The sequence below is a fragment of the Coffea arabica genome, chromosome 1e (assembly GCF_036785885.1).
Source record: "Coffea arabica cultivar ET-39 chromosome 1e, Coffea Arabica ET-39 HiFi, whole genome shotgun sequence".
Classification (NCBI taxonomy): domain Eukaryota; kingdom Viridiplantae; phylum Streptophyta; class Magnoliopsida; order Gentianales; family Rubiaceae; genus Coffea; species Coffea arabica.
This window is the reverse complement of record NC_092311.1, coordinates 30,237,427-30,249,780: the sequence shown is the minus strand read 5'-3', so window position 1 is coordinate 30,249,780 and position 12,354 is coordinate 30,237,427. Positions and strand designations below refer to the sequence as shown.

The 12,354-nt window shown below is 35.5% G+C and overlaps 1 protein-coding gene across 1 annotated transcript; it reads left to right on the top strand.

Moving 5' to 3' along the window:
• Positions 1-3,654: 3,654 nt before the first annotated feature.
• Positions 3,655-12,106, top strand: LOC113692971 (phenylacetaldehyde reductase-like). The gene is made up of 8 exons (XM_027211569.2): positions 3,655-3,848; positions 5,103-5,272; positions 7,346-7,528; positions 8,263-8,495; positions 9,260-9,338; positions 9,557-9,600; positions 9,829-10,014; positions 11,605-12,106. The coding sequence occupies exons 1-8, from the start codon at positions 3,740-3,742 to the stop codon at positions 11,759-11,761; spliced, it is 1,161 nt and encodes a 386-aa protein (XP_027067370.1). The 5' UTR covers positions 3,655-3,739; the 3' UTR covers positions 11,762-12,106.
• Positions 12,107-12,354: the final 248 nt, after the last annotated feature.

Here is a 12,354-nt window from a genome sequence, read left to right as displayed (position 1 = left end):
CCTTCTATTTGTTTGCATTGTTATTCAAAAGCAGTGATCGCGAAAACCCAAAGCGAAATTTACAACTTCAAAAGCTAGTATATCAAATTGAGACACAATATTGTGAGATAGCTCCATGGTTCAAAGTCACGGTCGCGGTCGCGGTCGCGGTCGCGGCCCGGAACGTTCCACATCGGTCTCGGCATATCGGTCACGGTCTCGGTGAGACGCAAATTTTAAAGTATTTAATATTCTAAAAATTGTTAATAATATAAAAAAGTATGCTAAATAAAAATAATTAAAAAATAGCAAAAGAAACGGCCAAGTCAATCCGTCGCGGTGTGACTCGGCTGATTTCTCGTCGTGATTCAGGATAACTCAGAGTGACTCGGAGTGACTCGGTGTGACTCGGCTGAGTCAATCCGTCGCGGTGACGACTCGGCCGATTTCTCGGCGAGTCAAGTATTTCGGTATCGTTTCGTCACGGTATCGTATCGGTAGGGGCCGAAACGGTGACGACTCGGCCGAGTCGTCTCGGTCTCGGCTGAGACTTCGAACCATGGATAGCTCATGAGCAATGGGGTGATAGCTATGAACTTTGTGCTGTCCAATAAAAACTTGGTAGATCCTGTAATGAAAGGATTGTACAGAAAAGCAGTTCAAGAAACATTGAGAGGGATGGGACTTAAACCCATTTGATAGGAATCGAATGTGATGACAATCCAACCCCATGAAGTAGGTTCAATGGGTAATAACAAGTCACAATGAGATTCCACAAGCACTATAATATTGTTGTCTATTCCTATGGTGTTATTGTGAAAATAGTGCTTACTATCCTATGAGTGCTAAAGTTGAGTTTATGACTCTTAATGATCTTATATCCTTTGTAGGTAGTGTGAGGCAGTATACACTTGATAAATCCACCTATATGAGCATCAAGTGAAAGCCGCTTCTATTGAGAGTTTGGATAGGTATCTAGAGCATTCATGAAATCCAGGTAGGTAACGATTGGAATAGTACCAAATTGCTAGCTTTTGTGGATCTGAAGTATAATATGTGTCTAGCGGAGATGTATACATATGGGAGAATAGATTTAAGATCATTGGTCATCTCTTTTCGATATTCTTCTAAGCTTAGTGCACAAAGTGATGATTCAAGTCGAAAGACCTCGATCATTGTGTATTAGATTTTTATACTCAGTACCATGTTCTAAATTTGAGTCATGTGGGGGATTGTTTGAAATTGAGCCTCAAATTTAAGTCTAATTCATTCATTTTCCTAAAGGTTTATTGAAACATTCATCCCCTTCTTAGATTCATTTCTAGATACATGCACTTGTTGGAATTTATTAGTTCTTTCACGGAACTTATAAATTCATGAACTTGTAATAATCATAGCACATGTATCTATATCCCTACGCTCTTATAAAGACAAATCTTGAAAGTTCAGTTGAGAAGCGAATTCTGTTTTTCTTTCTTTCTTCCTGCTTTGCGGTATTGAGTAATTCATTTCAAACTCAAACCCTTAACTTGCAAGTGCATGCGAACGAGGCTAGCCATTATATTGTGGAGAGTGACTACCTTGTGAACCATATGGCACCATGGATACATTCTTATGAGGGTGAGATCACTTTCAAGAGCAGTCGGGTATCCTACGTCTCGACTTTCTTTCTCGTTGTCAGTTATTACGTTTCTTAAAAGTCAGAGCACACATTTTCTAACAAGTTATATGAGATTATTAGGCTCTTTTTTGTTTTGTCAATACTAAAATTTTAGCTACTTACATTTATGTGTGATTGAATTAAGGTTGGGGTATGGATCTAAATTTAGGTATAAGATTATACAAAATTAGATCCTATCTTTACTCATATTTGTATTATAGCAAGGTCTACGCCTAGATCTCATAATCTCATGAATTAAAAATTAATGAAAAAACATGATTAGCTTAGCTTAGATTTGGTCAAAATATGATCCATTGGGCTGCCTACCTTCATGCTCATAAAAAAGCAACCAACTTAAAGTTACCCAATCAAGGACGATTTGATAGATTTGAAACTACTGTAGAAGTAGATGTGCAAACAATCGACAATGATCGGTTGATTTGTGCACAAACATAAAGGCCTGTGCACAACTGATGAAGAACCAGCACTAACCCTGTAGTGTTTTACACGAAAGAGACCATATTCTAAAGGTTAAACGTGTCAAACAATACAAAAAATATATATTTATTTAGTGTCAATGAGGAGTTCCCACTAATTCTCATCTCTAATGTATCATTTGATTCTAGAGCATGCTCGAGGACCTCGTGCAGTATTATTTAGTTGAGAATCAGACAAAAAAATATATTTATTTAGTGTCAATGAGGAGTTCCCACTAATTCTCATCTCTAGTGTATCCTTTGCTTCTAGAGCATGCTTGAGGACCTCATGCATTATTATTTAGTTGAGAATCAGACAAGATATGATATACTAGGGAGGATTCTCTTAGATTGAAAAGAGAATTTAGGAAGCAATGTAGATAGAAAAGAGAATTTGTTAACTTTTAGCGAGGACAAATAAGAATAGCATTATAAATTTCGAAATTTTCTAAGCTTAACAATTAATTTTTTTCAAAATTAAGTGGAGTCAGTTGTCCCCATTTTTTTTTAGTGAAAGTGGAAGAGTTTGAACCTGAAATTAGAAGTATCACTTATAATTTAATTATATTGATCCATCCAAATCCACCCAACAATAACCCATCCAAAACCGCCTATTAATTTTGAATGAATCTAAATGAATACTCAATTAAATTTATTTAATTGGTAGGTGGTAAGTTGACTCGATTTACCCACTTATATCCATTTAAAATTGATTATACTTAACCATCCAAGTATTGAAATTCACCCATTTAAAAATGACTCAAATGCAATATATAAACATAACCATCCAAGTATTGAAATGCACATGTTTAACAAATATTATAAAATATAATTTAAAAATTATATACAGATAATTACTACGTAGTTTTTTTCTTTTTTTTCCGGCAAAGGGGAAAAGAAGAAAAAGAAATTTTGTGAGTTTCATTCTACAGCTAAAAAGTTAACAAAACTTTTCGGATGGGTTTGTGCATTGAAAGCATATCGAGAAAGAAGTCAAAAAAAAAAAATAAAAAAAGTAAAGTTGAGTTTTTGTTGGTGGTTTTGATCATAAGTGAGAGGTGAAATATCCAGTTATTTATAAGTTTGTTGGGTTATACAGGGGGCATATGGTTGTTAATTTACACATATATTAAGGATTTTGATAAGATTTACAACATAGTGGTAGATAGACAGTATTAGCCTGCATATTGGATAAAATTCTTACATTGCACGCGCGCGCGCACTAAATCTTAGATAATATTATCTAAATATTGGTATATATGTACACAATGATTTTGGCGGGAGCCGGACATCACAACTCCTCGTACCTTTTCGGGAAGCAAAATCCCACAGTTATGGCCCTCACAGAGTCAGGACAATATGGAATTGGGGCCCCCACAGTGTCAGGAGAATATCCTCTTCCCCTCCTTTGCTGAATATGACTGATATGAGTGCAGCACAATCTTTAAGACTTTAACACCTATTCCACCTTTTTGAGAAGCTAGATCCCACAGTCGTACTCCAATTTCGAGTACATTTACATTTTGGACCTCAACCACAGTACAAAAATCCCATGTACAATCTTTGGTCTATTTAGACACTGCCACGGTCTTGCACTCATTTTCACGCACAAAGGTTGAAAGCAATGCAGAAGACAGTGTGTGTAACAGGGGCTTCCGGCTTCATAGCATCATGGCTTGTCAAGTTCTTGCTCCACCGTGGTTACATTGTCAAGGCATCTGTCCGTGACCTCAGTAAGTATCCCTCCAAGCCCTTCGTCTTTCTCTTTTAGATTTAGCTTTTCTGAAACTTCTTCCCCTCTCTGAAGTTGAAACTTTTGGATATTGGTTGTGCTTTAAGTTACATGGTATGAAGATTTTTTTTAAAATTTTTAATTTTTGGGTTTTGTTTGTGAGCTATTGGATTCTTGTTGGTATTTTGCTTGAGTTTCTTGTGCAATTTCGTTTTCCAGATTAACGTACAATTCATGGGTGGCTCTGGGAATTGAAAATTCTGATTAGGTAGGTGTTCATATTGAAGATTGGAGAGATAAGGGCTTTTGTGATTATAAGAATGGAGAAAAAGGAAGGTTAATTTGGGTTTAGAATGTCAGAATTGAGGAATATCTTGTAATGCAATATTTCTGTAGTAAAAATCTTGAGCTCCACCAAACTGCAATTTTATCGTTGGTTAATCCTATGTTCTCTTGAATAATAACACGTGCACCTGTGACATATTGGAAATTTGAAAGAATTTGCTGAGGCTTTGACTGATGGTATTGTCTTAGTAGTTGGCAAGCTTATGGTTTGGAACATATGATAAACCAGAAAGTTTCGCTACCAATTTCCAGCTTATATATGTTAAAAGATGTAGCAGAACTCCTGTGGGCTTGTTTTGTTTTCCTGAGCAGAACTCCTATGGTTGTGCTGCATTTTCAATTATTATTATTGTTGTTGTTGTTGTTGTTGTTATTTGTGGTTTTCTCTTTAGTATGAGAACAGTAAAGTAATCCACGTTCTTTCTATATTCTGTCTTCTATGCAGCATTTTTTTTTTATCTTGCGGTGGGGAAGGAAGGTTGGGTTTTTTTGGTTTGGGGGGGGGGGGGGGGGGGGGGAACTTGGGGAGACGAGATTTTGCTTCCTTAAAGAGATTACTCTTTACTCTTTGTAAGCTGATGGATGATGAGAAAGTACTAATGTACCTGTCATTTTGTGTCCTTTTCCTTCTCCTTTCTTCTCTAGTATACAGGTTCAACTACTGGAATTGTCTCCCATGTGATGTTAATCACCATTGACGTCATTGATATTCCCAAACTACCATCCTTTTCTAATTCTTGAAGCCATCATGTTGTCCAATCTTCCAGATGCTTGCGGTGTCTTACTAGTTAGAGGTCATCATCTGGTTTTGTTATTTCATGAAACTACTGTATCGAAGATAAAAGTTTTTTGCTTCTGAGCTTAGTGTTCTTGACTATGAGCTTTGGTCTAATTCATGTAAATCATGCAGATGATGCAAAGAAAGTGGCACACCTGCTTGCACTTGATGGAGCGTCAGAGAGACTTCAGTTGTTCAAAGCAAACCTACTGGAAGAAGGTTCCTTTGATGCTGCAATTGATGGGTGTGATGGTGTTTTCCATATAGCATCTCCTTTCCATGACCCACGCAACGATCCTCAGGTCCATTGATCATTTCCTTATTCCTTAATTGAGTATGGATTTTCTTCATGTGTCGAAGTAAGACAAGAAGCCATAGGTTCTGCTATTTAGGTTGCAGATACATCTATGTTTTCTCATGGTTTACTCTCAAGTCACTGTGTATGTCTCTCGATGGATGAATGTTTCTCTTAAATAATGATAATAAACAAGGAAGCCCAATAGCCAATTGCAAACTGATACTGAATTCTAAGATCGAGCCTTTTTAGTCCATTAGTTCTGATGAACTTCTGTTCTTGGCTATGGGAATGTGAAAGAAAATGTAGTTGGTTTCAACAATTGCTTTAGCTAAATTAATCATTTTTAGATTAACACAAATATGTATGAGACACTATAGCTGGCTTTCAATAACTTCTTTAGCAAAGGCAAATGATGTTAGATAAGCTCAGGTCACTTCTTTAGCTGGTTCTCAATAACTTCTTTAGCAAAGGCAAATTGTTTTCTATAATCTCTGGTTGCTTCTAGTATGTAATCCTAACAAATTTGTGGCTCTATTGCATTTGGACATCCTTTATATCCAATTTGTAAGAATCTTATTAATAGTAGCATATGTGAAAAAAGATTGCAGAAATGTGCCAGAGTATAACCTAAAAATATTGTTGAATCTAGTAATGCTTTGTTGCTTGCCCACCCCAACCCACCCCCCTCTCCCCCCTCCTTCATTAAAAAAGAAAAAAGGAAAAAAAGAGGAAAAGAAATTTTAGTATGTGTTGGGAGCAGAGCATCTAAATGCTTTCCACTTCGTTATTACTTATTTCTGTTTTATTTTTCTTTTGTGTAAATGATTGGGCAGTTGTTCCAAAAATCCTATTAGAGAGGTATATATACATTTCAACTTCAAAAATCCAGGATGGTACTCAGTATGGTTCAACAATGTTGGCTCTAAAACCTTATAAATCCTGTGTCCTAAGTAAAAGTGGTCAAATTCCTTACTGTGGGAGTGCATTTGCTTGTCTTTTTGTACATTATGTGGAGTTTTTGTGAATTTGATCTCATTTTGTGTGGATATTCACATTCAGAATTAGTCGTATGCTGCACTCATTTTGGTGTAGCATTGAGTATTCTACTCTGTGCTTTCTGGTGTTGAAACTTTTTTGAAAGCCAATTCATTTGTTCTCAGGGATTAGATAGTATTAACTGCTTTTGTCATTAATATTATTTTTCCACATCTAGGAAAATAGTAAATACAGTCCTACTTGTCTCATGATGGAAGATACTAGATATCATCCTAGCTGTCTCATGAAAGAAGATACTAGATGTCATCCCTTGCATTTGCAAACTAATGGTAAACAGCTTGTTTTGAAGAAATAAGTAGGAGTTGGTGAGTTGTGAAGAAATGTAGAAGTATAGATGGTTAAGGTTCTCAGGCAATTTAGGTGAACCTAAAAAAGATAATATGGTTGTTTCACAACCAAAGATATTAACTTGGGCCAAAATCCAACTAAATGCAATTGCAACCCTAAAGGGACATGGATAAGGATGTTTTAATAGCTTCTCTGTGGCAAAAGCAAGCTTTTTAGTTTCTTGAATGAAAACTCATTTGCTCAGATTTGGGGTGTGTTAATTCTTCTAGGTGGAAATATTTTGCACTGAAGTAAACCAATGTCTGATTTCTGTCTAATGGCTATGACCAATTAACCACTGTCTGCTTAAAAAGAATACTTTGTTATCTGCATAGCTTTGTCAAAACCACTGTTCAACCTAAAATTAAAAGACTATTTAATTTAACTGGTTTTAGTCATCCTGGACCTCAATCTCTCTAAAAGCACAGTAATTACTCTAAAAGAGTCGGACTTATTGTCGAGTTATTTGTACATGTTGATTTATGGCAGAGCTAATGAATATAAGAGGAACCCTGAAAAGCTGGAAAATATATTTGTGTCATGGAAAAAGCACTGTTCAATGAAAGTAAAGATACATGGTACTTTTTCCAAATACATCTGTAGTAAATATGTTTCATATGAACTTTGTTCCAGTTAGCAGGAATGATTTCTGATATCTGTCAGTCATCACTTATTTACAATTCTTTTTTGACAGGCTGAATTGATTGATAAAGGGACTCTGAATGTACTTAAATCATGTGCAAAATCACCATCTGTTAAAAGAGTGATTTTGACCTCCTCTTTTGCTTCAGTTGGCTTCAATGGAAAGCCTCTTACTCCTGACGTGGTGGTTGATGAGACTTGGTGGACTCTTCCAGATTTCTGCAAAGAAACCAAGGTCTGTGAATGTCACTTTCTGTTCTGTGTAAGACATTATACATGAATTTGGATAATGACCTGTAAACTATTTTCTGCTCTGACTAACATTGAAAACCATTTGATGTTGTTCCCTAAGCTTTTGCTTTACTTTCCTATTGCACTAATATATATCTTTCATTGAAAATCAGTCATTAGCTTAGGAATAGTTAATGGAAAAGCCAAAAGGTGACAACTTTTGGGATCAGCTGAAAACTGAATTGAAATTTCATAAGTTAAGAAATGTTGTGAGTTGCTAAAGTTTTAAATCTTCAAACCAAACTCTGAAACAATTAACTCTAGATAATAATTAGAATCAACCATGATTCAAGATCCTTTTCTATATCTGGTTAAGTTCTCCATCATCTTGGGCATAGTATACATGATTATGTCATTGCAGTACACTTTACTGTGCTGGTCATGAATTCAAGATACATGATTAATTATTTTATTCATCTCCGGAAATTACTTATCCTGCTTCCTGCTAAGTGCTTCTATCATGCTTCAAGTTGCTTTCCACCATAATTATCAGCATGATGCTGCTAGAAACTTGAGACTCTCTCTCTCCCCATGATAGACACCTTGCTCACTCAGACAAACTGTTTTCCACGACTGGGTATTATTGCCTTTTAAGATACAGCCAATTAAAAATGGTTAGTATTTAAAAAGGAGATATATATGATGTTGTTCTTTTTCTTTTACCTTCTCCTTTTCTAGTCATGGTACATTCTTGCGAAGACATTGGCTGAGGATGAAGCCTGGAAGTTTGTAAAAGAGAATGACATAGACATGGTTGCAATAAACCCAGCCATGGTGATCGGACCTCTGTTACAGCCAACACTTAACACCAGTGGTGCTGTAATATTGAACCTAATAAATGGTATGGATTTTTACATAAAGAGAAAGCAAACCAAATCTCTGGAACTTGCTCTTTTGGTTGGATCTGCTTAGTTATTATTTGAGGGCACAGACCCGTATGATATGCTGTTGGTAAACCTTTTTTTTCCCTTGATTCTGCCTTTGAGGGAACCGAGAAAAATTTTGAAGCTGTCCTTGGTGCTGCTACTGAAACCATAATTCAAGTTTATCGGCTTTAGGTTGTTGGCTTATTTTTGTTATTTATTCATTTTTAACTTGCTCTAATTTTCTTAGTCTATACTTGCACATCTACTATATAGATACTTACATAATATACTTTCTTCTATTAATTTCAGTTGAATGAGAAAGTTTTATTTGCTCAAAGAATAGAAATGGGATTGAAAGTTGCATGTTGAATAACAATGACTCAAGTTTGTTGTTGTTGGTGGTGTTGCCCCCCCCCCCCCTCCTGAATACTTGGTTGAGTCTTTGGTCTAGTGGACTATATACAATTACATCCAGTACTGTGAAGATTTACCCCAAACCACTTGCTAATCTAGCTATTGAAACCATATGAAAATATAGCGGAAAATGTGGGCGCAATTTAAATCAGGGTAGAACTTGTGATTAGCTGATTCAACTGAAAATCAACTTGAGACCAAATGAAAATGGCCAAACTACCACTAGAGTGGCCAATTTATGTACTTGGGAGCAATGCACCGTGGAAGCCATAAGCTGAGCCTGTTTAGTCAATTTAGTTATCGCAAGAATCTCATGGTAATTGGAGCAATGTGTCATGTAATTTGCCATGTTGGAAAGTTTGTTGTGAGTTCTCTGCCTGTTTAGTGGATTTGAGTTTTCAGAAGGTGGATGACATGGTCATTTCACATTTGGAGTTTGGCCAGAGTCTCGTCTGTTTGCAAGTGCGGCAGCAGGTGTGCCCACAATAATTTTTGTTTTCTTATAGCCTTTTTGTGTTGAGATGTGCATATATATGTTGTTTATCTGGAACTCAAGTACCAAAATCTTTTGGGTCGTCTATCATGTAAAAAACTTATTTTGTTTGATCTAGTGTGCTTCAGGGATGTTTTACTGCACTTTTTATTGTACTTATATCTAAGTTATAAATTTCCTGATGCTTTCTTAATTAAAGGAAAAAGGAAATGTGAAACAAACAAGTATTCAGCATAAGCGCAAGTATGCTTGTTGTAAACATTTTCTCATTCTATATTACTCTCTCTGTTAGAAATGTTTGTACATAAAAGAAGATGATATGAACCTTGTCTTGCCCTTGACTGGATATATTGTATGTTCTAATTTTTTCTTAGCTGTTGTTGAATTCTTCATATAACTTTCTTCACATTCTTTCCAGATATGCTAATGGTTTCACTCAGTTTTCTGTTTTCTGGGTTTTTGTCTCAATAGGTGCAAAACATTTCCAAATTCAACATTTCCCTGGGTTGATGTGAAAGATGTTGCTAATGCACATATACTAGCTTTTGAAAATCCATTGGCTAGTGGAAGATACTGCCTGGTTGAACAAGTGGCACACTACTCCAAAGTTATGAAGATCTTGCATGAACTTTATCCTTCCTTAAAGCTTCCAGTAAAGTAAGTCCAAGCTCTGTAATTTGGATTTGACGATGCATTCAGATGTACTTATCTAAATGTGCAATATAGGATCATGTTAGACTTATTATGAAGTTCATCATTTGATCACATATATAATCCATATTTCCACGCTTCTACCTAGGGTAGACCATGCATCCAAAACTCAAGACGTGATAAAAGTTAGGAAACTCTCATGAAGAGTATCTTTGGAAACAGCACAATTCCTTCATCTGAGTTAAATTCGTATTTGATTAAAACTTGGATGCATCTGATTATTACTGGTTACGATACACCTTCTGGTCGAGGGTGTTGAAGTTTTTACAAGATTTTGAATTTTTTTGTTATTTGAAATGGAAATAAGATACAGAACGTTCAGGAGGGTTAACATTTGCTAGCTAGTCAATTAAATTAGTACTTTATGGTTAAAGCTCTAGTCCTTGTTATGATGGTTTGGTTCTTGGGAATTTTTACTGCACATATATATGTCATTTTAGGTTTCAGAATGTTATGAATCGAGCATATCAGATGGCACAAAGATGTTGGAGGTTTCTTTTGCCTTGAGATTGACTAGTAGATAACATATGTTGGAGGTTTCTTTTACCTTGAGATTGACTAGTAGATAACATTGTCTTGCTGTTAACTAGGTTGCATTTCTGAATTATACTATTTCTATAGGGCTTGTTCTTAACTTTCATGTTACTCTCAGCCCAAATATGCTATTCTTCTGGTCTTAAATAAACATTTTCTTGTGCACATCAATCTCAAATGAGAAGGCAATATAAGCAGCAGTAATGCCAAGAACAATGAGTTCATTGTGTGCATTCTAGAAAGGTGACTTGTATCAGCTGACTTTGTTTGTGTCTGGATAAGCTGCCTTACTTCAAGAATACTTGTATATGATCATTTCACTTAATGGAGATTGATTCTTTCTGAAGTACTTTAAAGTAGTAATAATAAAATTATGACTATGACATGATCATAATATTTTCAGGATTATGATAAAAGCATGAATTTGTTATTTGCAAATATTCAGAACACTTTAGTACATGAATAGGGTTCTCTGCTAACTAAACCTGTAATTAGGAAATCTTGGAGGTAATATGCTTACATGTTTTGAAGTGTTCACCTGGAAGTTTTGACCTTTCGTCATAGCAATCAGATTTTTCACCTTTCAAATTTTGCATCTACTATTCTTTTTTTTCCATGTCCAAAAAAATGTGAGGTAGATGAACCCAACCAGAAAGAAATTAGAAACTGCCAGGAAATTATATTGTGTTTAAGTTAAGCAAGCTTTTATCGTTCTTTTGTCTTTCTGCTGTACTTGATGGTTTGACGAGGATAAACAGTTTTTATGTGATGTTATACCTGAGATTGTCATGTCTTAAAGTAAGACATCCCTATATATGTTTGCCTATTGTGATTCATATCATGTCATCTGGACGCGATGAATTTTCATTTTAGTTACCTACTTTCAGACATAATTGGACTCCTGAAAGATTGATAAAGATTGAAGAAAGCAAAAAAATCATGTATATAAGATTGCTTTTACTGGACGATGACCAAATCTGTCACTTGGTCTGATCCTTGTAGGTGTGCCGATGACAAGCCATTTGTGCCAGAGTATCAGGCCTCCAAGGAAAAGGCAAAGAGCTTAGGAATTGAATTCACTCCCTTTGAACAAAGCATCAAGGAAACAGTTGAAAGCTTGAAGGAGAAGATATTTTTGGACGCTTCAGTTGCACTGTGAATGTACCAAAGTTGTTGAGGAACACTGCAAATTGATGTCATTGCCTCCTGAAAATATGTTGCAGATTCTTTTATGTGCCATTGCTATCTGATTGGACTTGTATGCATATGCAAGGATTTAGAAGAATCTGTGCATGCAATAATGGAGAGTACTCTACTTTTTGGTATCTTAAAAATTTTAACTGAAGTTAACAATTGGTACTATATTTGCTGCTGCCAATTAAAGCTGAAGCATGTTTATAAGTTTGCTTGCGTGCTACAGCTGCAGTTTGACAGGATTTATCAAATAAAGGAGCAGCATTAATTGTACTATTTGGAGTAATAAATAATATGTCATTGCACTGAAGTTGTATTTCTTATTGCGTCAATGTGAGACAAGATTAAAGTTCATGAACTAAATTATTACAAACATAAAGTTTTATGTGAACTTTGCATATTTTTACCAAAAAATTGCTTAAATTTACACTGTCTTTTTGATCGTGAATACACTAAATTTTAGAGTAGGCATTCTTAGTTGCAAACTGAAAATAGTAGAGCACTTGATCATGACAATATAATATGGTTTTTTGGTCTCCTCGAGAGAGGGGGGCAAAA